The 26924-nt window shown below is 39.4% G+C and overlaps 1 protein-coding gene and 1 pseudogene across 3 annotated transcripts in view; both read right to left on the reverse strand.

Moving 5' to 3' along the window:
- Positions 1-929: 929 nt before the first annotated feature.
- On the reverse strand, positions 930-7182 carry LOC148755753 (developmental pluripotency-associated protein 4 pseudogene; annotated as a pseudogene).
- Positions 7183-7332: 150 nt separating this feature from the next.
- GCNT2 (glucosaminyl (N-acetyl) transferase 2 (I blood group)) overlaps positions 7333-26924 on the reverse strand; it is an 85188-nt gene continuing 65596 nt past the window's right edge. For all 3 annotated transcript variants that reach the window (XM_088791383.1, XM_088791382.1, XM_019752340.3), the window contains 2 exons: positions 15022-15114; positions 7333-9668 (listed from right to left, as the gene is read on the reverse strand). In XM_088791383.1, the coding sequence (XP_088647509.1) occupies positions 9478-9668; positions 15022-15114 (284 nt within the window). In that variant the 3' untranslated portion in view covers positions 7333-9477. The remainder of the gene's footprint in view (positions 9669-15021; positions 15115-26924) is intronic.

Here is a 26924-nt window from a genome sequence, read left to right on the forward strand (position 1 = left end):
CGTCATGACCCATTAAATTTATTTAGTAAAATCGTGAGAATATGCATCTAAATTAGAGTTTTCCAACCAGTGATCTGTAAAATGCAAGACACTTTTTGACTGCCATACACCTGCTTTTCCTCCACGACTTTCTTAGTGATACAATTATGAATCTGCTCTCCTCTCTTATCCCTTTCTGTTATCTCATTTCCGCAGACGGAAATAGAGAATGTACAGAATTTTCCTTTCTGTAGTACAGTTTTCATCAGAAAGTATCATTTGAGACCAGTCCCTTGCTGTCATTTGGTCTGATGTGATGGCACTACATGTTATTAGGATTTGTCTTACCCATCTGGTTTGTCATGGACAAAAGTGAAAGGCAGCTGGCCCCAACTCTCAACACACAGCCAGCACAGAAATGAAAACCAAACAAAAATTTTGTGGTTTTTTTTAAAGAATAAAATGTATGTATTTGTGGGGACAGAGCCAGGAGTACAGTTTCCAGGCTCTTGGCCTCACGTGGAAAGGTGCTGGCTCAGGTAGTAAATGGCCATCCACTGTGACTGGATGGCCATCAGCTGTGGCTAGTTGGCCGTCAGCTGTAACCAGTGAGCCATTGGCCACTAATATAACTGCCGTGGCTACACTAGCAGAAAATGGGGGCTAGCAAGAAGATGGTGGCTGAGCTAGCAAGAGCGGATTACAGTTAGCACGGTGGAGTGCGGGTTGAGGATTGCAGAGAAGTGGACGGCAGGTTGTGGATAGTGTGGCTCCTGCTTCCTGTGTCTCCAACCCAGATGCCAGCAAGACTATAGTGGTATGACTCCCCTACCTATGGCTCCGTGGGTGTTCCTTTTTGGCCTCACCATATCCTGCGTTCTTATGTGGGGAGCGGGACTAGAGACCCCAGAAGAGACCCCGCCTGAGTCCCTGCATGACAGTATTATTTATTACACAGAAAAGTTCCAACCACTAATAACCACGCCTTTTGGCTTAATCCTATTAAGAACATTAATTTGCATACAACACAGTTTCCTAAATACAACAGATGGATTATTTTATATATATATTTTAAACATATTATGTATCTATGATTCCAAAGTAACGTTGAACATTTTTAATCAGTAAATATATACAAAATACTTACAAGTGGAAATAACACTGGTGAAGTGCCCTGTGTTTTTATCCCAGAGACACATCATAGAAATCTCAGGTTAAGAAAACTTCAAAAAATGTTGTCGTATATTAAGAATGTATTTTGGGGAGTGGAGAGAATAACGGTGTTCCCTTTGGCTTACAACAGTCAAGAGACTGAACTCATTGAACTTAAAATTGGAAGGCAGCAGCCCCCCAAAGGAGTGAAAATTCTGAGATGTGGAATCCAATATGGGAGCCTACTATTGTTTCTTTACTTAACCTGTTCTTCTCAATGCTTGGCTCAGGTTCCCACTTTAAAAGAGCTGCTTAAGTCAATTCTGTTTCAGAAGGGTAATCATTTAATGGTATTGACTTTTTCCTCGTATTAATTACAAGGAATGATAATTTGTGAAATGTTTTTCCACTTTAAAACATAAGATTCTGTATCCCAACAGACAAAGCAGCAGGCGTTGGGGGTCTGAGGGTAACATCTGCACCCCACCAGTCTGTGTGCCCTCTCTAAGCAGGAAGCATGCAGGGTGTGGAGCAGCCTGGAGTTCAGCGATCAGTGACACCATGGGGTCGATTTTAGTCACCTTTCTACCATTAATTATAATCATAACTGTACCCTTTTTCATTGGAGGGTTTTCATGACCACCTTATTCCTATGAACACATCTGGGGCACAACATATTGTCCTCCAGGTCCAGGGGTGGAAAGTTGCAGGCAGGTAGCAAGAAGAGTATGCACACTCTCCCTTGTAGTCCAGAAACCCAGGTTGGCCCAGCGTAAGACGAGCTGGACCCAGCCCTCTGTCTGCAGGGAGACCGCGCCGTGGACCACACACCACCTGACACCAGAGGCCTCTTGTGGTGATTCCACTGTCTCCATGTTCCCAGCCCAGGCTGCAATTCTGGTCCAGGAAGCAAACACAGCATCTGGGGCAGGAGTTGTCACAATGACATTGTCCACTACCTCAAGGAGAGCAGTAGACCCTTCAAGAGCAGGTGCCCCCTCCTCAGGGGGAGCAGTCACTTCAAGAATATCGGAACTTTCCAGAGTCATTTCCTCCTTTTCCATCTTTAATTTTCTTTGTGATTTTATCAAGATCTTGGCCTCCTTTGTTGCGATAGGAATATCCTTTTGATTAAGGTAAGCATTTTCACAGAGTCTTCTATATGCTTCCAATTCCAAGCCTCTGGGACACAGCTGTAACTGCTGGCACCAGGCCCTGATGATGTCTCAGTGAAGTAGGTTGACTGATGGCAGTTTAGGGAGTAATGAAGGAATTGGTATCTTCTTCCAAAATCCTACTCTTTTATTGTCTTGTGGCATCTTTTGTGGACGGGAAGCTTCAGCATCTTTCATAGATCTTTGCCGTCTGGTCCCCTTCCCTGAGGTTCTTTGTATACTTGGTTCACCAACATCTGGCTGTCACTTTTCAGCTTCTACTGACATGGGTTGGAAATTGGCAGTCATGTTTTCCTCCCTTGACTTCTTTGTGGAGCTCCACAGACTCTTATCTTTCATTCCAGCTTCTTCTCCATTGTTCTAACAAAACTGATTTTGATCATTGAACTTTGGTTATGTAAGATGTTAACATTAGGAGCAGCTGGGTGAAAGATCTATAAGAACTCTCTGTAATGGTTTTGTAACTTTTCTCTAAGTCTAAAGTTATTTCAAAATAAAATTCTTTTAGAAAGCCCTCTAGAACCCTACATTTTTGCTGTGTACCACTGATGGTCTGAATTTCACTAATAATTTATTTTAACTGAAATAAATAGCCTGAAGTTCATAAATAACTCACTCTAAATCTTGCACTAACTTTTTGAACCAGTTCTCCTAATATCCTCAATTCCTGATCACATTATGCCTGAGATTCACTTCTATCGTTTGACACTTGATGCTGGCCATCAGTTTATGAATTTTGTCTTCTTTTCTTAAGAATCTTTTACTATCAGGTTATTCTAATACAACCATTTAATACAGCCCCCAGGATCTTTCCCAAGAGGTAGGCCAGGCTTCCTGGGCTTACAACAGGACTGGTCAAGGTTAACCTTCCACCGTGGATGCCCACCACTTTCAAAGCTTGTAGGTGTTCCTTGTGGAAAAACGAATGTAGTCAGCTTCGCCTCTGACCCTCCTCTCAGAGCCATCACTGTTAGTCTTCTTTCCAAGGTCAGAACTTAGCCTTGGGAGGTTGACCTCTAGTGTCTTTCCCATTGACCTGACCGCTTAATCCCTAAGCCATCCTGAGCAGAAGAGGGGTTAGTTACAAGGGGAACATTCCCCACGGGCATTCGTTTTTCCCAACTCCCAACTGTTTGCCAAGTCTGTTCAAAGGGACCCCTGCTCCAGTTTCCCACTTGATAGAGACTGCTAAGCTACATTCCTAGTGTTTAAAATGATTAGGAGTTGTGACCTTTTCTTCTCACTTTCTGAAGTAACATGTGCAAAGAAAAAATTTAAAAACCCAAATCACCCATAATTCCATCAAGCAACAAACAAGAGATAACAACGGATTTTTAAAAAATAGATTCATGATATATTTTGACATATATTTATTTTCTGGTATTCTGATTCTGAACTCAATAAGAGGTATTTACCAGAAACCTACAACAAACTTCCAACACCATGCAGAAGAGTTTAACATGCCCTATAATGTTGGGAACAACTCAAGGATAGCTGCTATCGTTGCTACCATTTAAAATTGTATTGTAAATTTATACCAATGTAAGGAAACAGGAAAAAGAAATAAAATGACTAAATATTGAGAAGGAAAAGTCAAAACTTATTTATAGATAAGTACCAGAAAACGTGAGATGTAACACATTGAGAAACTATTAAAAATCATGAAAAAGTTTCATAAAAACCACATACAGGATCAAAACCAATTGTTTCCCTTTACACTATCAATAGTAAAATAAAAATAGTCTTTAAAAATCCCATTCCCAATAAGCACAAAGAAGTCTATAACATACATGACAATAAACATAACATGACATGTGCAAGACTTACATAAGAAAAACTGCATTAGTGAAGGATATAAAAGAGGACCTGAATAAATAGACATATTGACAGCTCGACATTGTCAAGGCTTAATTACCCTAAAATTAATCAATATGAATTCTGTACAAATTCCATAAAAATCCCAATGGGATTTTTCAAAGAATTTAATAAGCTGTTTCTAACATTTGTCTAAAATTAAATGAGCAAAAATAGTCAAGAAAATTTTGAAAAAGAACAGTAAGAGATTCTTTGTCTTGCCACATATCAGAGATCTATAACAATTTTTAAAACATGGTTTTGGCACATGAATAGATCAAAAGATCGATAGTACAGAATAGAGTCTGGAAAAAGCATAAATATATGTAAATTTAGAACATGATCATGTTGGCATTTCAAATCAATAAAGAAAACATGGTATTGGGATAATTGGCTTTCTGTCACAGAATTAAAAATTTACCTCCCTACCTGAAATCATGTGACAAAATAAGTGATAGATGATGTGAATGCTAAAAAGTTAAATATAGGCGGGAAGAAACTATGAAAGTTAAAGAAGAAAATATAGGTGAATTTTTGTATCATCTTTGGGTGGGAAACATGTTACAGGTAAGGTTCTCCAGAAATCAGGCTCGAAAATGGAGATAAACGTACAAGGAAGCACTTCAGATTCAATAATTCTGTGGGAAGAGAAGGAATCAGGATTGAGTAGAGTTGTGCGGCCATGCAATCATGAAAAGGCCTCAGCCCACCCTGCAGAGAGCTCATAAGCTGCGATGGGCCCAACTTAAAGTGAGGACATTGCCTTTATAGCTCCAAATCATTCAGGCATTGGGTGCAGGCTGACCCAAGATGGGATGTGACCTTGGTTGAGTCTCAGGGTAAATTCTTACAGAAGGCTGATGGCCTGAGTCCTGGAGAGATCCCATTTGTGCAGTGCAGCCCCCACTTGAGCAGCTTCCATTTTTTCCTTTAAGTTTAGGAAACAGCTCCTCCAAGATCTGGGATCGAGTTTCCTTGGGGACAGCTTATGAAGGGAAGATTAGTGGAATGACCTACAGCTTCTACCATTGCAGGTGGTCTTGAAGTCATAACTGATACCCAGTGTCTCCTTTTCTTCCGCATTTCAGAGTCCCCTTATCCATCACTAGCACCTCTGCTGGCCCAGATGGCTTGCTTGGTAAGGTGACCCAGACCCTCATCTGAGGTCTGAGCCTCTGATCACCATGTACTTCTCAGGCCATGGCTACTGTCATTTGTCCTCGAAACTGAGTAAGAGACAGCAAGAGACGTTCAAGTGGAGCATTTTGTAATGCCAGAAAATAAGAGTGTTCATTAACCCCCACCATGATGGGAGTAAGCCAAAGAGACTCAGGGGCCAACTGAAAGAGATACCCAAGGCCAAAGCTGGACACTTTGAGGAAAAAAAAAGGATTATAACCCAGAGTATAAAATAAATATCCATGAGTCCACATTGATACAAATAAATGATTGAATAAATAAATACATTGGAGAAAAGAACAAATCTCCTGTAAAAAAGAATTCCAGGTAATTTATGTAGATGCTCTAAAGGAGGGGGAGCATAATTCCTCACTCCTTACGTATGAGCTGTGAATAGTGACTTCCTTCTGAAAAGTACTGTGTGGAAAGGTAAAAAAAGAGCCACTTCACAGTGGAAAATCTTGACAAACACTGCCCAAGAGAGGTGATCAAGGTCAGCATCAACTGTGGTAAGTCATGTTGGTAGTACATAGGTATGAGTACCTTTGATATGTGATGAAAATGGCACTTTCCCTCTGTGGTCTTCTGCCTCCAAACCACAAAATCCAATCTGATCTTGAGAAAAACATCAGACAAAACCAACTGGGGAGCACTTTCTAAAATACCCAACAAGTACCCCTCAAAATTGTCAAGGCTATCAAAAACAAGGAAAGTCTGAGCAATAGTCACAGCCCAGAGAAGCCTGTGGAGATATGATGACTAAATGTAGTGTGGTATCCTGGATGGGATCCTGGGGGAGGAGTGGGGGAAGTAAGTAAAAATTAAGGAAATCTAAATGAAGGATGAATATTAGATAATAATGATAATGTATCAATATTGGATCACTAATTATAACAAATGTACCATACTAGTGTAACATTTTGATTATAGTGGAAACCGAGAGTGGAGTGTATGGTACTATACTTGGTAGTACCTGAAATTTTTCTGTAAAACTAAAGCTATTCTAAAATTAAGAGTTTGTTTTTAAATGGCCCAGAAAAGCAAGTTGCAAAAATATGTAATTTCTATTATATACCTGTATGATCAACTAATTTTTTTAAGTCAATGTGTTTGTATTTCTACACACACATATATCACTGCATTGAAAAGGCATTTAGAAATATACACCAAATAAGTGGTTACCTCTGGAGAGAGTTCACTTTTTATTCCATAGCCTTCTGTATTAATTCACTTTGTATTCTATATTCTCTATATTCTTTCTATTTTCATCATATTTTTTATTATTATTTGTGGTTTGAAATGTTTTTCGATGGAAGGAGAACTGACTCTGGGTGAACACACAATGGGATTTATAGATGATGTATTACAGAATTGTACACCTGAAATCTATGTAACTTGATTAACAACTGTCACCCCAATAAACTTCAATAAAAAAAAATGTTTTTCACTTTAGTTTTAAAATACATTTTTTTAAATGATGTAGAATATGTCCTTTAAATGAGTTTTTTCCCTTAGTATTTCTACCACTTTCCATTTGTCTAGTAAGGGCAAGATTTGTTTAGCAAAACTTAGCACTGAAAGGCTTCTCCGAAACTTTGGCATTTGATAATCAAGTAATTATGATCATAGTAACATGAGTTACTAACTTTTCCTAAGATGTATCTTGATTTTTTAAAAAAATGAATAAAGCAGGCAAATACAGAAACATAATTTATTCCTAACTCAACTTTTAAAATAGTTGTACCCAATTTAAATAAAACTGATCTTCCATTATACTCTCTTCCCTATCATTCTCAAAACTGTCCCCAACATCCCAAAAAGGGAATGTTTAGTTATTTTTCAGTGGATGGAACTTTTTTAAAACAGGTATGTGTGTATCTATTAATGTGCTTACTCGTATTTTTTTTTTTAATGCTAGGAGAATCATCTTGTTAAACGTGCTCTTTAGTGCATATTAACCAACCATCAAATAAAAATACACAACAGCCCCAAAGGTGGAAAACAATATATTAATTTATTTCCAAGAAAACAATATGGAACATCACGGAAAACAAAGATAGATTCAGTAGTTACCGGGCATCTCCATGGGCTAGCCAAAACCCACTCGCCCAAACACTACACTCTTCCAATATTAAAGTATTTAAGACATAGGAGGGATGACCAGCAATGGACATGTAAACATCTTCTATTCCAAAGGATTTCCCATTCTACATGCGAAAGATCCAGTGTAAAACATTTCTTCTTCACAGGTGGCGTCATTCAAATAAGTTGAAAAATGGCAATTTTTAGACTCTGCCATGAGCTCTTGGTGTGCCCCCTACCCCTGAGCCCTTTACCACCTGATATAGTTCCATCTTTTTCAGTAGCAGAAAAAAAAACCCCAGCTTTATTTCAGAGTCATTCCCTTTAAATATGATTAACATTCAACAGGCACAATTACATAAAAAAAGAAAAGAATGTGTTCATTAAATGCATCATTAGTTATAGTAACTGTTTTCATTTGAATAAATAAATATTAAGGGACTCAGTAGATCAGAGGAATACAAAAGTAGACTTCACATTTTTCTGAGGTGACAGGACTTTTTCTCAGACCATTCTTAAAACCCAACTTCTCGGGTATGCTAAATATGACTTTATTTCACCTTCTCTAATATTACACCTCAGGAAATGAACTGAGACCAGTAGGAGAATGCCAATTGTCAGACAGAGAGCTTGTTTCCTAATGCTTAGTAACAGCCTCTCTAGCCTCACTTACTTCATTTGCAAAATGGGGATAATAATGAGGGTCATGAGTACTGTGAAGTTTGAATGTAGTGAGCTAGCAGAATGCCTAGAACACAACAGGCTTTAGCTTCTGTCTCCTCCTTCCCTTCTCTCTCTAGGATAATCTCTGATTTTAACCTCAACTTGTAATTACTGAGATCCCTGGTCCGATATCACAATCTACAATCCTGCATGTAAATGTATTAAAGTATAACCAATCTCTAAGGTTCTCTAGAGCAGCCTTTCCAATGATAACATCATTACCAAGATTTTTAGAGTACAAAAATCTGTCTTACTTTTCCTGCTTTTCTCAGCACGTGTCTCATGTGTAACAAATACTCAAGAAATATTTATTGACGCATACTGAATGAATTGGATGAGTGAACGGACAAAGGGTAAGGACAGAGATGCTCAGCCACAATTGAAAGCTCTTAAAAATCTAGGCATTCTCATCAGCACCAAGCATTATCAAGCCACTCGAGCGCATTATGGAGTTGTGAAAAGCCTCACATGGTAGAATTTGGTCTCCATTTTGCAAGCAAGATAACTGGTTGAGATGGAGGGTGGTGACAGAAGTGGAAAGTGATCCATTCTGAGGTGTTAGAGACTTGAGACTAGATCCATGCAATACCACCTCTTCAAGGAATACCTTCCTTCTGAGAGAACTTTTCAGTGTTCTCAATGAAAAATGATGGAAGAGGGATCAGAGCACATCAGACATAATCGAGAAACATTGTTTCCCCGGGGTCCTTTTTACCGAAGCAGCAGGCAGTGACTGCTGTCTTAAAGCACACCCTGTGTATTCTATACAGATTTCAGACGAATAAACTGAAAAGGTTAGTGTTGAAACTCAGGAACAAGATCTAGTTCTCAGTTCTAGTAGCTCAAGTTTTAAAGGAGACTGATGAGTTACCCAGAAAGCTGCTTGCATGTCTGTGAGGTTGAGCCAAGAAGAGTGGTGTCCATGAATATATGGCTATAGATCTGTTATAGGAGATTCCCTCTTCAAAGAAACCCAGTTCTTCTTTTCCTAAATCACATTATCTATAATTCTCCTTTTCATTTGAACATTTATATATGATGAGTATCTAGCACAAAGATCTGGCGACAGTTAGACTTAAACCATTGATCCGAACAACACACTGACAGAGGTGAGCATCAGGAAATGGCCAGAGTGGCCAAAGTGCTAGGATTGCTCTGTGCAGCCTCCTGGTAATGTACTTCACAGTGTCCAGTGGATTTTTTAACATACAATAGTGTAGCCAGGTCCTGAAGTCACCTCAGTCCTGAAGCCGTTATCCAAGGCAAAGTTCTGTCATAAAGAAAGGCTCTTCTTCCCAGCTGCTATATTCCTTCAGTCATGAGTTGCAGTAGATCAAAAATACCAACTGGGCTGTATTGCAGTTTCACTCTGATTTAGGGTCCTTTCTCGGAGTCTCAGTTCTAGGCATTCCACAGTAAGGGGGTACGTAGCAAGCTCAAATTTGTTAGCAAAAAGGCTTTGCGAATTAATCAACCACTTTAAATCTCCGTTTCCATAGATACAAATGCCATGTACGTAGTGGCCTGCAAAGGTGAGAACAAGAAATAGTCAAAACATGCTTGTTTTCAAAAGTCAGGGGTAGTGAACTTGCACAGTGGTAGTTATTGCCTGACTACTGAGTAGCCAAACTCTGCCAAGTGCTACGGGATTCTAACGAAATACGATGGTGTAGGCCTACCCCACAAGGGAGTGAAACTGTTTATAAGAAGACAAAGCATACAAATATGTATTTGAAGAAAATGAGAGTTAAATAATACAAAGCAAGAACACACTAGGCACCACGAGACAATTCATGTAACATCAAATGAGAGTTACGGATGAGAAGTTCTAGAAGTGGACAGGTGGGAGAGGTCTTTATGGGTTACACTGGTCCGTCATCTCCCCTGAGCTCTGGCCTAGGTATCCAAGTGCCTAGTTTATATGTCTGCTGAGATGAGTAATAAACCCAACCAATATAACACGTCAGCACTTAACTCCTTAATCTTCTCAAAGGCTTTCCCATCGGAATCCATGGCAATTCGATTCTTCAGTGCCCTGCGCACTACTGCCCTGTCTCTCACACTGCTCATCCAATCTGCCAGCAATTCTGTCTGCTCACCCTTCAAATATTCATAGAATTTGACTACTTTCCACCACCTCCACGACTACCATCCTGGTCCAAGCCATCTCCATCTTCCTGTCTGAGTTGTTGCAACAATAACTGGTTTCCACTGCCTTCACCTTTGCCTGTTAGCATATTCGCAGCACAACAGCCAGAGTAATTGTTTTAAAGGTAAGCAGAACATGTCTCCTTTGCTCAAAACCCTCTAATGGCCTCTCATCTCATGTGGAGTAAAAGCCAGAATCCTAGCAATAGCATTCAGGACTCCTCAGAGTTTGGCCTCTTGTAACCTGAACTTACCTCCTGCCACTTGCTCATTCACTCATAATCCTTAAGAACCCTTGCTCATTCATTTCGGCCACTGTCCTCCGTGCTGATCCTAAGCACACCTGCATGCTCTACCTGAGATTCTGTGTTTTCTCTTCCTCCCCTGTACCTCTGCCTTCTCAAGGCTCCCTCTTGGACCACCCCACATCTCTGCTTCAAGGCCATCTTCTCAATGAGGCCATCTTTGACCTCCTTTCCTGATTCATTTTTCTTTTGGCATTTATTACCAACTGACTATATATAGACAGAGGGTGCCAAATATATATATATATATATATATATATATATATATATATATATATATATATATATATATATTTATTTAAGAAAGGAAAAAACTGTATTAAAATTGTAATACTCAATATATACCGATAACAAAAGATGAATACAAGTCACACTTGACTTCTGCCATTATAAAAGGTTCTCAAAGTGGGTACCATCAGGGTAATATTAATACAGTTTCTTCCTTCCTTAAAATGTGTATACATTTTTTTGGCACACTCTGTGTATATATCATGAAGGAAAATAATATTCTGCCTTTCTTTCCAGACAACTGTTTATTGTTTTTCTTCCCAGATTAGAATATAAACTCCAGAAGAGCTGAATTTTGAGACCATATTGTTCATGTCTGTGTCCTTGCACCTGGAAGCATGCCTGGTAAATATTAAGTGTTAAATGAATAATTGTTGAATAAAAGGATGGAGAAAGATGAGTAGAGAGTTAGTGAATGGGTAAAGTTAGCAAGCATCAGGTAAAATGCCGCTGGAAAAACTGTAGAGATGGGAATTTTCTGCTAGAATAGGGAGTTTTAGGGGGAAGAAGTTAGAAACAAGAATGGTAAGAAGTTGTAACTCTTTCTCAGAGGTTGCTTGGCATATAGTAGAATTACTATGGATGACTGGCTTAAAATTTATCCTATGATTAGAGTCTTTGAAGATTTTTTAATAGAAGAATCAAATGATAAAATTGATTTCAGCAAAATTAATTTTGCAGAACTTTGCAGGGTACATTAGAAATCAATAAGGAGACTACAGTAAAAACCTAATGTAAACCAAAGAGCTTGTTCAGTTAATGGATGCCATGAGTGGGAAGGGAAGAATATTAGAGACAATACGAAATGACTGACAGAATTTGATGATTAATTTAACATGACTGAGAGGAAGTACAATAGAAGTGAAATCACTGTGGGGGAAAGCCAGATTTATGGGAAGTTAAAGAATAACTGGGTGAGAAGTTTAAGAATAACTGGGTGATGAAAAGAACTGAACACGCAGGCGGCATGCCCACGCTTAAGAAAATGGAAATGAACAGGAGAGAACATTTCGGTCTGGATCAAGCAGATGGTGCGTGGACAACGTGGTCTCCAGGTCAGAGGTAATTTACATGATTGCAGAGAGAAGGAAAAGAACCAGCAGAGGGGAAGACACTGAGAATGTAAATGCAAGGAGCAAGAGGACCATGGGAGAGACCCACACATAACTGAGACCACAGGTGGTGACCTCGGTTGTGAGGATGGGTAACTTTTCCCTTGAAACAGGAAGGAACAATGAGAGAATGTGTCCAAAATATTCTAAGGTGGAGGAATGGGATGACATGAAAAAGGAATTGGTAAGGGGATTTTGATCAAATGTCTTGAAAGTTCTTGCTAGAGTTGAAATTATCATCTTTTGAGAGTAGAAAGGCTGTTTTAGCATAAGATTGAGAGCTTAAACATGAGCAGGAAAGCTGAAAAGGTGTATGCTGGGAAGGGCACCAGGAAAATAATGAGGTGCATAATAAGTAGGTGGCAGGGAGCATCCAGCTGAAGTTAGGTGGCAGGTCCCTACAGCAGGTGGGTTTAGGATAGTTTTGTAATGACTCTCCAGCAATGTTCTGCTTAGGGAAACACAAACGGCAGAAAGCAGATGGTGGTAATGATTAAGCATAGGAATCAGCCTTGTAGGATCAGATGGCAAGGGAGCCTAAAATGTTAGCATGAAATGGCTGATAGGGTACACAGGCTGGACAAGGACGCCTCGGAAGGAAACTAGTAAAAGGCAGAAGCTGCAAAAGTTAAACCTCTGGAAGCCCCAATTTTAAAAAATCAAACACATTAAAAAACAACAACATATTTTAGGTGGGGGGGCATGGCAGCGAACAATTTGGTCAAAAATCCTAGCCCTCTCGGTGCTTCTCTCCTGTTCTCGGGAGACAGTAAATAAATATAGTATATAAAATGATAAAGGAAATTAGTAGTGTGACAAAGAGATTGTAATCAGAGATGGGAGCTCTAAGTTCAAGACCATAGAACTAGAATGGTGCTCAGTGATTCTAAGTGCTAAGAGGGCTTAGAAAGCAGGTACACTCACATGGGGGAAAGGTGCAGATTGTACGACTGACTTGCAGGTTTGGAGTGCAATGTTCTGCTCCTCTGGATTATGTGTTTTTCTTTTCCCTCTATAGTGGTTGGAGCAGGGGGACAAACAATTTTTATGCTCTGAACCTGGTAAGGCTTTCTGATGTTCATTGGCATAACAGGTACCAAGAGAAGAAAAATGCCACATTTGTCTGAGAGGGGCTTGGGCTCCCCCAAGTTTTGTACCCAGTGTAGGTTCCTGGCAAGGGGCTACTGTCATGGGCCACACCTGTCATGTGATCAGTAAAGGTTCCTACAAAAAGGCAAACCTGACTAGCCTATACCTTCTCTACTGGGATAGGGCCTGGATGGAGGTGATCACAAGGAAGCAAAGGTAAGGCTCTACTTGGGATGGTGGGTGGGGGGGCTGCTGCACGGTGGAATGGGACCTTCTGTGGTGAAGGAGGAGGGCTAGAGCTGCAAAGGAATGATGTCGCATGGGTCCCTTTTGTGGACGTCGCTGCTGAAGAGGTGCTGGAGAAACAGATCAAAGGAGAGGGGCAGGTGACAGGGGTTATGGAACGATGTGGAGAAGATGACATATCCCAAATATTGGGACCCTGACTGATGGTGATGGTCTGTTTTCTAAAGAAGACCCAGGAGGTCAAAGAGGAAAGCAACCTCTTCTTCACCGTCCTCCTTCCAGGAGGAGGGCAGGCCATGATAAGAATGCAGGCAGGTACCATGAGCTGTCCATTGGAGAAAACGTGGGCTGACTAAGGTAAAATAGGAATAAGCTTCGGAATAGATTGAAATTCTGTACAGTGACGTGAGGATGTTGCCATCCACAGTGGGAGGGGACTGTCAAGAGGAAGACATGAGAAGGAGAGTGAGCGTCATGGAGAGCTGTAGAGAAGCAGCAATTTGGAGGTTTTCATCTGAAACACTAAGTGTAGACAAGATAGACCAATGAGTGAAGCCGTAGATTGAGTAGAAGAGTGGAGTGAAGAAGCTAAAGCCTTGTTATCACAGGGGAAAAGGTCAAACTCCCATATTCACTCACTCCTTCATTCACTTAATCACTCACTCACTGAATAAATATTAACTGTGTGCTATTATAGGCTGAATTGTGTCCCCCCCCCAAATTCACATGTTGAAGTCCTAACCCCCAGTACCTCAAACTGTTACTATGTTTGAAAGAGAGCCTTTACAGAGGTAATTAAGTTAAAATGGGGTCATTAGGGTGGGCTCTAATCCAATATGACTGGTGTCCTTATAAGAAGAGATTAGGACACAGATGCCCAGAGGGAAGACCATGTGAGGACACAGGGAGAAGACAGCCATTTACAGGCCCAGGAGACAGGTCTCAGAAGAAGTCAAACCTGCTGATACCTTGACTTTGGATTTCCAGCCTCCAGGAAAGTGAGGAAATAAATTTCCTTTATGTAAGCCACCCGGTCTGTGGGACTGTGTCTGCTATGTTAGCCTTAGCAAACAAACACACCTGCCCACTATGAACCAGGCAATAGTTTGAATAAAATGTATACCAGAACTGACAAAACAAACAAATTAAAAAAAGAAAACCCTCTTCATAAGGTTCTATAGAAATGAAACTCCTTAGGGTTTCTAGTTTTTGTTCACTGGAAAAGAAATCTCTCGTTAGCGTGACCTGCCATCATGCCAGAAGTGCAGCAAACACCTCCAAACCGGAAGCCAGTCTGTGGAGGGAGCAGAGGCTGACATGAAGGATGGGGGTCCAGCTTGCTCTGTGGTGAGAACATGACATCCCCTGACCACTTTCCCCTCCACTCCCAAAAAGAACAGAAAGAAGACACAGTAAGAAAGCAGAAACTAGCAAGAAGAAAGTACCTCTATAATTTGAACCTACCTCTACATCTTCCTAGGCTTTTATGAGCTGGAGAATGCCTACGAGATGCTTAAATTTACTTCTCAAGGACTGTACCTTAAAGCCTCTTAACTACTCTATTGAATAACTCACAGATCAATCTAAATATACCAGTACTTCTCTCCGTGAAAACCCTATATTCCACAACTACCTTCATGCCAACACCAACAAGCAGTATGGTCTCAAAATGTAAAATGAATGCCTCACCATGGCAGCCTCCGTGTTTATCTTCCATGTCAATCCACTTTATAGCTCTGAGGTTACCAGTCCATGATGCATTTGGCATGGCGCCAGGAACACCTGCAATGTTGACCAAGAACAAAAGCAGAAATGAGAACCAAGAGAAAATGGTACCAATTTTATCAATTAACCCTCCAAATTATGCTTATTTTCTTCCAGTATATTATCTTTCACATCAGATTTTTCATCATTGATACAAGACCACAAAGGCTTATGGTTTGAATAGTTGGTGGTTATGAGCCTCACCTTGCCACTAAAAAGAATTGGTTGATTTTTTCATAGTGTGTGACTAAGCCTGAAAAGTACAGCTTAAGACATACCATAGTGTAAAACCATAATGCAGAAGAGAAAGCTGGGGACTTCTGGTCTCTCAACAGCCTTTAATTAAATTTACTTTCACTCTTAACATTAAACTTTTTTAGCTCTTTCCAGATGACATCTGTCTTAAAGTGAAAGCTCAGGAAACAGGCTACTCTGGGTTCTTAGTGCTAATAAGTTGAGCGTGATTCCAGGATTGCTCTTATATGAAGTTGCAACATTAGGTATACAGAGAAAAACATCTTATTCACTACATATAGAACTCATAAACAAAGCCTTTAACACACTACTTTTTGTTAAAATACTTCTTGAGCATTTGGTATTCACAAGCACTGTGCTAGGAACTGGGGACAGAGAGAGAAACCAGACATGCTTCCTGATCACCGGATGAAGATGAATTGTCTACTCCAAGCAGTAGGTTTTTTGTTTTGTTTTTTAAAGATTTTATTGGGGAAGGGGAACGGGACTTTATTGGTGAACAGTGTGTACTTCCAGGACATTTTTCCAAGTCAAGTTGTTGTCCTTTCAATCTTAGTTGTGGAGGGTGCCGTTCAGCTTCAAGTTGTCCTTTCAGTCTTAGTTGTGGAGGGCGCAGCTCAGCTCCAGGTCCAGTTGCCATTTTCTAGTTGCAGGGGGCGCAGCCCACCATCCCTTGCAGGCGTGGAACCGGCAACCTTGTGGTTGAGAGGAAGCACTCCAACCAACTGAGCCATCCGGGAGCTCAGCGGCAGCTCAGCTCAAGGTGCTGTGTTCAATCTTAGTTGCAGGGGGCGGAGCCCACCATCCCTTGCAGGACTCGAGGAATTGAACTGGCAACCTTGAGGTTGAGAGCCCATTGGCCCATGTGGGAATCGAACCGGCAGCCTTCGGAGTTAGGAGCATGGAGCTCTAACCGCCTGAGCCACCAGGCCGGCCCCAGCAGTAGGTTTTGAGCTTTGAATTTTTCCTAGAAAGATTGGTGTACACTAATCCACTCATCTTCTCTATTTCTTTCGGTTGTTCTTTGACCAAATGCTGCTGCTGATCCATTATCTAATTTGTATATTATCTAATTCACCTTTGAAATGTAAAGAATTAGGGGAGGAGGGGAATTTTAGGTTGTCATCTTGCTAAGCCAAGGTTTCTCTAACGTGACATTATTATTTGTTGTAGGTTCTGTCCTGTGCATTGTATCACGTTTAGCTTCCCAACATACTCAAAGAAGTTTGTATCCTAATCCCTGGAAACATACTCAAAGAAGTTTGTATCCTAATCCCTGGATACTCAAAGAAGTTTGTATCCTAATCCCTGGAACCAGAGAATAAGCTACGTTTTACATGGAAACGGGGAGTTAAAGTTGCTAATCAACTGATAGTAAAATAGGGAAATAGAGCGAGTGTCCTGAATTATCCAGGTGGGCTCAATGTAATCACAAGGGCCTTTAACATGAAAGAGGGAGGCAGAAGTGTCCACTGGAGTGGTGGTGAAGTGAGAAGGACTCAACTCATCTTTTCCGTTTAAAGATGGAGGAAGGGGTTAAGGAATGCAAGTGGCCTCTAGGAGCTGGAAAAGGCAAGGAAATAGATCCTGCCCAGACCCTATGGAAAGAACCTTAGCCCCGCCAAAGCGTTGATTTTAGCCTGGTGAGACCCATGTCAAACTTCTGGCCTTCAGAAGTGTAAGACAATACATTTATGTTCATTAAGCTGCTAAATTTGTGGTAAATTGTTATGGTGGCAAGTAGAAAACTAAATACACACTGATGAGAAAAGATTACCCAAGAAGATGGATATTTTTTAATAAGGAAAAAAAATTGGACAAGACTAATACTTTTAAAGACGTTTAATTGGATTAAGCACATAAAAAATTTCCCTCTTTAAAAACATTAATAAAAACATGTGCATTTTTCAAAACAAAAAGCTCTGTTCTTTTGCCCTGATGTCACACGATAATGATACAATGATCTAAATCAAGAATTGTACCAAGGTTTCCCAACTAAAATTAAATTTTGCACAGCTTTCCTATAAATAGCATGAGTCTTTACCCCCTAAGGACTCCGTATAAGGCAAGATTCTTCTTTTCTTGCTGCCAAACTCGAAAATTTCGCTTACAAATGTTGGATATTCAAGAAAAACACTATTTATTAAGCAATATTTCTTGCTATTGCTTTAATTTGCATTTAATTGCTTTAAATTTTATTTTAGTGCTTGTCTATCCAAAAAGAAGCTTCTTTATTTTGTTCTCAGCACACATTTTAAAAGAATTTAGAATGAAAGTTGCCTGGTTAAGTTGGAGGGTGGGGAGAGGGCAATCTGGGAAGCAAAGAGATGATCTGGTATATTTACTCATGTCAGCAAGATTAGATTAATATTTTGATTAAATAACTACAGCAGAAAAGGGTGAATAAAATATTGCCATGGTGACAAGTTCCTTATCCACCTTTAAATGATTATATGTTTAAAAGGACAAGACATTTTTCTTCCTCTTTCATTCTCATTAACATTGATCATCACAAACTGATTCTTACTCAGAATCACATCCCATTATTCTAGAGATAAGATCATGACATTTATAATTACTGCTGTCTTTAAAATAAACACATGACACCTATGAACTTCCTGCTAATAAAATTTCAAACATCAACTCCTATGATTTCTGTGATGACAAATCTCAAATATATCTGTTCAACTAGTATTCATGAATCTGCATTAAAAAATGACATTTTAAAAAGCAGAAGCAGGGAGAAGGACAAACACTGACAAAGTTCATTTCTACTTTGTCTCTTTTTGAAAAGAATTCTGAGGCACTGAAACATCTGGCAGAAATGGACAAAAAGCCTTGCTTTTCAAGTGTGGTTCTTGGACTGGGAGCAATCACCTGGGAGCTTGTTAGACATGCAGAATCTCAGGCCCCTCCGGCACCAAAATCAGCATCTTCACACGCCCCCAGAGGATTCCTAGGCACGATCCAGTCTGAGATGCTCTGGGCTATCATCAACACTGTGAAGAAGACACAGCTTCTTTTTCTCTTCTCCTTTAAGTCCTTCCCTCAGCCTTCATCAAGTTTCCGACTTAGACTCACTCACTCTCCTATTCTCCCTCAAATTCTGCTCTTATGAAGAAATCTGTAAATGCCTTTACATCCTTTGGTTAATGTAACAAACTTGTCCCAACTGTGGGAATATATTTGCATTTTAGTAGATCTCTCAAATCACCTCCTTGAAGACAATCAGCTCACCTGTTGTCGGGAGGAACTTGAGCAGAGGGCCCGTCCTCATGGGGCGCTTAGCATCACAGCCCACAAGAATGAATGAATGAATGTGGTATCCATCAACTTAGCCTTTAGTGCTGGTGGTGAGGGCTACTTAGCTCCTGTGTGGATCAGACAGGCCTGCTGCTGCCTTGGCTTCCCAATAGGCCACACTAATTTAAGGTGTACTAATGTTCTACTTCTCAGTATCAAAATGTGTTTCTTTTACCCTTTTAGCAAGGGCCAACCTATATCAGGATACCCTACGGCAATAGCCTAGGTGGCCATCAGTCATCTTATCCTCCACATCTGTCCTGCCTGGTACAACCAGCTTAGGGAGGAGATAAACCACTCAAGATTTCTGGTGACCGCTCAATTAGAATACTGTGTAGGCATCACTTGGTTATTATTTTGAAGAGATAACGACAAGCAAAAGATCGAATAGCCTATATGTATAGTGTGCCCACTGTTCAGTAAGTAAGTGAATTTGGCTTGGGTTAATGTACATGGAGACCCCACCGCTACTGATTCCATCATTTTTGCCAACGTTCGGTTGCTGCTACTCCATAAAAGCATCTACTAAGCCCAACTCTGTTTCCTCTTTTTCTCCCAGAGATTGACTTCCAGCGAACCCTCTGATGGAATAGACACTGGTCGAAGAATTGGGGCACTTAGTTCTCATCCCAGCTTTGTCATTACCCAGCTGTGTATCCTAGTGCATTATTTAACATCTCTCAGACTCACCTTTCTAATGAAGTAGGCAGATTAGGTCAGTGGTTTTTCAACCTTTTAGACTGCAATCCACAGAAAAACAATTCTACCCCATCAGACACAAAGACACACATACACACACACACAAATGCTAACAAAAGTTTCACAAAATAACTCTTAGGCTTATTACATGTAACGCACTTGCTTATTTTATGTTACTTTCTGGTCTAGTCTCATGTTAAAAATTCTAGTCAAAACCTACTGAAATGATTTCTGGATCCACTAATGGGATACAACTACTATTATAAAAATACTGGACTAGATGATTGTACTATTGTTGTTGTTGTTATGGTTGTTATTGATTGTCAGGATGCTACGAGTATAGTTATAGGGTATATGGGTAAAAGTCTTCCCTCAGTTCACAGGGATCCAAGGAAGGGTCTGTTTTTCATTCTTTCTAGGATGGGGCAAGAAGAAGACACCAATATTATCAAAGAAAACATTTTTAACTATAAAATCCAATTCTCTCATTTGCTCTTCATAGGCTTATTTAAACAAAAGTTTGAGATAAAGTTTACAGAGTAACCAGGAATGTTTTTCTTGGGGCTCAGCCTTTATTAGTCAAATAACTGCATTTGTTGAATAAACGAATGTGATTCTTTGAAATACAAGCTTTATTTATACTAACTTGATTTTCTTCTTATTTTTCTTACACAGTGTGGCCCTCATTTGGGGAGACCTATATCCGGTAACAAATTCTGACAATTGCTTATTATTTAAGCTCAGATATATACTTTTAAACTTATTAAATAAATAAGGAATTTTGTTTTTAAATGTCAAAAGTCAACGCTGATGTCTGTGTATTGAAAAGGATTTTCTCACAATTCTTCATGGTGGTGCTGTCAATTGGTACAACTCTGGAAAATCAATTTGGAAACATGTAGGAAAAGCCACCATAATTGCCAATTCCCTTTGGCCCTTTCAACCAATAGTTTCAAAATAAGCTAAGAAAATAATTTTTAACATGTGAAAATCTGTATATGATGTGCATTGTGACATTATTTATACGTAATCACTAAATGCACAGGCTTTGAAGTCAGATAGTCAGCATTTCAAATCTCTGCCTTGGCTATTACTGGCTGTGTGACCTTGAACAGTTACATAATCTCTGAGACATAATGTACTAGCCTTCAAAACCTCACAGGATTTTGTTAGTGTGAAATAAGATAACGTATGCATTGTGCTTAGCACAGAGCTTGGCATACATAACTGCTCAGTAAATGGCTGAAAACAATCCCTCTATTAAAATCCTGGGGACATGGAGCTGTAGAAGACACTGGTTTTTTTACTATAATCTAAAGCACGTTTCTCAACCTTGACACTGTAACATCTGGATGGATAATTCTTTGCTGTGGGGTCGCTCTGTGTAGTGTAGGACGTTTATCAGGATCACTGGTCTTTACCCACTAGATGTCAGTAGCCCTTCCACCCTCCATTCCCTCCAACCCAGTTGTGACAATCAAAAATGTTTCCAGATTTTGTTAAATGTCCGCGGGGGACAAAAATCACCTTGTTGCGAACATGAAATCTTACATTATTAATAAAACCATGTACAAATTTTTGTATATGGAACGAAAAATGTTTTAAGTTTATAAAGCTTTTTTTAATGTCATTGTGTTGCTTTTATATTTTTAAAGTTTATTTACATACATCTGAGTCATACTTGCTTCACTGATTTAGCAATTGTGCTTGTGAATATTCTAAGAACAATTCACATTGTTCATTGCTGACTAGCTTTGACAATTAAAACAATGGAAAATTACCTTATAACCGGGAAATGCAGTGTTAAGTAACTTGCAGCCTCTTTGTCTCATTGTTAACTGGGGTCACTTTTAGAAATAAAAAGATACCTTATTGTTTTCACCTACCTGTGGTGCATTAATCACTTAGGATTTTTAACAAATGAAACATGCTAAAAGAGACTGTGTTTTGTTAGGTGTGGATTTTTTTTGGAGTTCTGCAGTCCCTGAGATGGTCAATGGCATAACATCCTTAAAATGATATCTCTTCATGCCCCTCTGATAACTGCCAACAAATTCACTTTTCCTTGGTTGTAAAACGAAAAGATGGAGTGAGGAAAGAAAGAATGGGTTTTAGACTCAAGGGGAGTTTAGACATTTTCATGTGTTTTAATATTTTAATATGTTCCCCTCACTGTCAAGCTGTGTAAACTAGAGCCTAGGAAATTTAAGTGAATTGCTCAGGAGTGCGGACATGCTAAATAACTGGCTGATTTTGTTTCCAAATAATTTACTCACTTATTCAAATGGTTTCCCCCATGTTCTAGAGGAGATGCTGGGGTTAAAGTCGTGAATGAGATGTCCTTGGAGCTTTCAGCCTAGTGTATGCAGAAGGGTTTATATTTATCGATATTTTTACTAGCAGCCTGGACACCTCTACTCAAGAATCTTTCCTGGACAGTCTTCCAGTGAAGAACAGGAAAGGTTAGTGGAAGCATTTAGAAAAGAGGGCAGTTCTTATCCTAGAGTAGTTCAGATTCTATTACAATCCTCACCTTGATTCATTGGCCCTCTGCTTGCATTTCTCTGGCCGCTTATCAGTTTTAGCTCTTGGTCAAATACCCCTTAAATTATGGCAAATTTTTCTGAGGCAATGAAGGTCTTCAATTTCACTACTTCCAGACTTGTGGTCTCACAAATTTCCCTTCTTTCCTCCACTAAACCATGACATTCTTTACAATTCTTCACCTTCGTGATTAACCCAAATCTGCTAATTAGTCCCTTCTGTTGAATTTTTGTGCAGTACAGGAGCCCCCACCTCATTTCCAATCTACTGGCACTTCTCCAAGCATACCCTGACTTTTTTATTTTAAAACAATTATATAGCTATTTTTTAAAAATCTACTTTTTAAACTTCAATCTAAAGCGATGAGCATAGAAATCCAATTCCTGAGCGCCATTCCAGGCTGAATCAGAAACTCTGGGCATAAGACCCAGCAGTCTTTATTTCAACAATCCCTTTATTTTAACAAGGCTTTAGAAAAGCCTTCATTGAAAGGTATATGGGTAGAATTTGAGGTGGATCTTAAGTGATGGGTGGCACGTGATTAGCTAAGAGTGTTGCCCAGAAGCCTCACTGTACTGACTATGTGCGGCAGAAATGGTTTTCGGATATGAGAGGGGTGCCCTGGCTTTGACCCAGCCAGTGGGCTGCACCAAAATTATGCTGACAGAGAATGAAAAGAATAAAAATAGCCAACCTTTAAGAACTATTTTCCTTCTAAAAAGTGTTGCTTCTAGTAGTACAATGCAAGTTTCTGAACTCCAGCTCTCTCTCAGAGAACACAGAATTTGTCTTTCAGCATCTTCTCTCTGTACATTCTTTGAAAGAGTTTGATCTGTGTGAGTACATGTTGCACTTTCTGTTTTTAATGTGTCAAAGCAAAGTAAGTTTCTTTCATGTGATTTGCTTGTCTTTAGTGCAAAATTATGCTAATTCAATGTAGAAAAGAAAGAAATATTAAAATGAGCAACTGGGTTATATTTATATGCACTCTTCTGTGTTATTATCTCTCACTGCCCCCGCCCACTAATTCTGTTTCGGGTGTCCTCTACTTGGCATCACACATCTCAAGCAGCCAGAAAATGGCCATTAGTGTCCCTTTGTAAGTTTTCTTAAGTTCCCCTGTTTTCCTGAGAGTGTGAAGTTTCCAGCCTGCCCAGTACACTGGCAACACCACCAGATGGCTCTTTCTATAATCAGAGTTAAAACCCTGTTCCTCTTCTATGTGGGATTACTTTGTATCATCCACCCTGTGTCTGTTTCCTCAAGCCACTTTGGACGCCCACCAACCACTCACCGTCTGACATGTGAAAGCAAATCAGACTTGTATCATCCCAGACCTCTCCTGCTGGTGCCCATTCCGCCTCTTACTAGAATTCTGACTCCTCACCCCATTTCTCATTTTACATTGCAGCTTCTGCTCCCTCAGGACCCAGCTTAACATTTATTTCCTCCCTCAAAAGCTGCTATAGATCACATTCCAGACAGGAAGATAACAAAATGCTGACCACACACATAAGGATGTTTTGCAATCTTGTCCCCAGACTACAGACAGCTCATAAACCACATCTGATTGGTAGGCCTATTTGGCTTTACCCCCGTGGAAGGGAGTCACTGAAGAAAATGGATTTCCCATGAAAGTCTGGATTGCCAGGGTCCCTCGACAACAATTCACTGGGGCTCTAGGCAGCCAGGGGCTCTCTTCTGCCACCCTGGTTCCCACCAGGCTTCACTCACTCCTACTGTCTGCCTAACCTGGTTGATGTGTACTTTGCAACACTGGGTTTCCAGGTCTCATCTTTCATCACTGTCTATACACACCCAGGTGTTCTGTCAACCTTTTGGGAATTCCTGAATTGGTCTTCTATTTTCACCTATCTAGTTCCCCATATCTTGGCTTATGCAAATATATGCTATAAGAAAGTAAGTTCAAAATAAATTCTGGAGATATAATGTACAGCATGGTGACTATAGTTAATAATACTGTATCTAATAATAATAATGATATTTGAAAGTTGCTAAAAGAGTAAATCTTAAAAGTTCCCATCACAAGAAAAAGAAATTTGTAACCATATGTGGTGATGGACGTTAACTAGACTTATTGTCGCGATTGTTTTGCCGTATATACAAATCATTATGTTGTACATCTGAAACTAATAACATTATATGTCTATAACTCAATTTAGAAAAAGAAAACAAGCTCAATCTTGTTAAGAATTAAGTTACCAAAGTTTAAATCCTAAAATAGCCTCTCCTCTTTAAAAAAAAGTTTTAAAATAGACTTTATTATTTTTTGTTTAGAGCTGTTATAGGTTCACAGCAAAATTGAGCAGAAGATACAGAGATTTCCCATAGAGCCCCTGCCCCTTTCCTCTTTTCATGCTTATCAAGCTGGCAAAGGTTTAGAAAATGGGGGGAGGGTATAGGGAAATGCATGTCCCAGGCCTGCCAGCGAGAGTGTAAACAGGTGCAGTTTTGGAAAAGCATTATGACACTCTGTATCAAAACCCTTAAATATGTGCATATGCGGGCGGGGCAGCGGTTAGTTCAGTTGGTTAGAGCGCGGTGCTCTAAACAACAAGGTTGCCGGTTCGATCCCCACATGGGCCACTGTGAGCTGCACCCTCCACAACTAGATTGAAACAACTACTTGACTTGGAGTTCAAGGGTCCTGGGAAAACACACTTAAAATAAATAAAAGTTTAAAAAAATATACGTATATCTATGTGTGTGTGTGTGCACGCATGCATCCTTTGACTCAGCAATTCAGGGTATTGGAATTTGTCCTAAGAAAGTTATTTGTAAATTATTATATGAGAGGCAGTGTAATACAGCAGTTAAGAGAGACTCTGATACTAAACTCTGGTCCTCAGTTTCCCTGTCTGTAAATGAGGGTAAAAACAGTGCCCCATTGAGTTGTTGTGGAGTGCACAATATACTTAAAATGCCCTGAATGGCGCTGGGTACATAGTAGGTTGCTGTAAAAGTATGTCATTATTAATTAGCAATTTTATTCATAAAACAATTGATTATTATTACTGGTAAGACCTTGTAAACGCCCATAACTTGAGGCTTTGCTAAATAAATTATAGTGCATTCAAATGATGGTGTGCTACAGAGTTATTAGAAATTACAGTGAAGAATTCTTCATGACATGTAAAAACCATGACATACCTGTTACATGGGGGTAGTCAATTATAAAAACAGTAAAAGCATGTAAAAATATATGCTTTTATATGAAAACAAAGATTGAAAGAAATATACTAACATATTATCTCTGAGTATTGAGTTTATTGATGATTTTTATTTTAATCTGTCATTTTATGTGTTTTTCTCATTTTTTAAATGTTACTTTTATGACAATTGGGGGTAGGTAGCTATTTTAAAAATTACTTAACGACTGTTAAATTTCTTTTAAAATGAAAGTTAAATGTGCATTCCTAAACTTAACTAGAAAAATGTTTTTTTAAAGATCCTAGTAAATATTTTGCTTTATTAAATGTTTTCATTAAAGAATATATTTTGATTTGTTGTGATAGACTGCAAAAAATGCTCATGGATGCATCCCACCGCTATATGCATGCCTTCATTCAATATGACTGCAGCTTTTTCATCAAGGGACAGAGAATATTTCTCTACACCTTGAATGGGGCTTTGGCCATGTGACTTGCTTTGGCCAATGGGACATTAGCAAATGTGACCGAGCAGAGACTTAAATACTATTCATCGACTAGGATTTTACCCTCCCCTGGGGCTGCCAACTGAAGCAGCCTTGGCAAGCCCACTAGGGAATGAGGGACCACATGCCTGGGTCCAGCAAGTGATGCCATCAAGTTCATCCAGCCTTCATGGAGCTGGCGCTGGTAGAACTCAGAATCAGGAAAAACTTTCTTCAAGTCACTGAGTTTTGTAAGTTCTTTTCCTCCCAGCAAAACCTGAACTGATTTTTTTTCCAGTGCAAGTGTTAGCAAATGAATGACGGCAAGTAAACAAGATAATCAGTTCATTCTTCAGTTTTTATCTCTAACGCGAGCCTTCATCTATTTTAGTGTTCCCCACTCTAGCTACACTGCAGAATCACATGTGGAACTTTAAAAAAGTACCCATGACTGTGCCCCATCTCCCAGGTATTCTAATCAACGGGTCAGCGGTGAGGCCCAGGCAGTGTTGTTATTTAAAATGCCCTGCATGTTGGTAATGTGTGGCCAGGGTTGAGAATGCCTGTTCTTCGTAGAATATTCTATTGAACATCCCTTTCATAGGAATAATACTTTTTAGCTTCTAAAACACCATGGATCATGCCTCAGTAAGGAGACATTCTCTATTGTGCCAGATAAAGCAATGTTATTGTTAAGCTTTGGAAGTTTTAAAAGTACAAAAGTTCAAAGAGGAGACCAATTGTTTATTTTCCAACTCCTCCAAATTAGCTAGTGTTAAGCATCTTATAGCACATTTACTTGGTGAATCTTTACTTTTCCTCTTAAAAAACATTATTCTACAATTTGTGAGAAATTGAACACTGTTATTAAAATGGATTCAAATAATGCACAAAAGTATAAAGAACAAAAATGAAAGTTAAAAAAAGGCCAAACACTACAAGATCTTATACCTACAAGTTACAATCATTAAGAGAACATTTCACAAAGCATCTTTTTGTACAAAGAAATACTTCTGTGTTACCTTTAGACTACAATAAAGCTATTAAGTAGTTGACTAACCTGTGTCGAATATAGATTGCAAATAACCTTTCACAACTGGACTTTACCATTGATATATATGGGTTAAGTTTCCTTAAATGTAACCACGTACATCTCTTATGTACATGGTTACCACTTTGATAGGTTTATCAGTTAAAACAACTGTTTCCTTAAGAGTTAAATTTTGTTAGATTACAGAAAGGAGATTCTGAGATTATTTGCAGCACGTGAACATCAAGTAGTCAGTTTTCTTTGTAATCTATTTGTTTAGAGGCGTTTGTTCACAGTTTGAGTTAGGTATTTACATTTCAAGTGGAATTCCCTAGATTTGAC

The sequence above is a fragment of the Rhinolophus sinicus genome, chromosome 14 (assembly GCF_057876585.1).
Source record: "Rhinolophus sinicus isolate RSI-liver-muscle chromosome 14, RSI-T2T, whole genome shotgun sequence".
Taxonomy (NCBI): domain Eukaryota; kingdom Metazoa; phylum Chordata; class Mammalia; order Chiroptera; family Rhinolophidae; genus Rhinolophus; species Rhinolophus sinicus.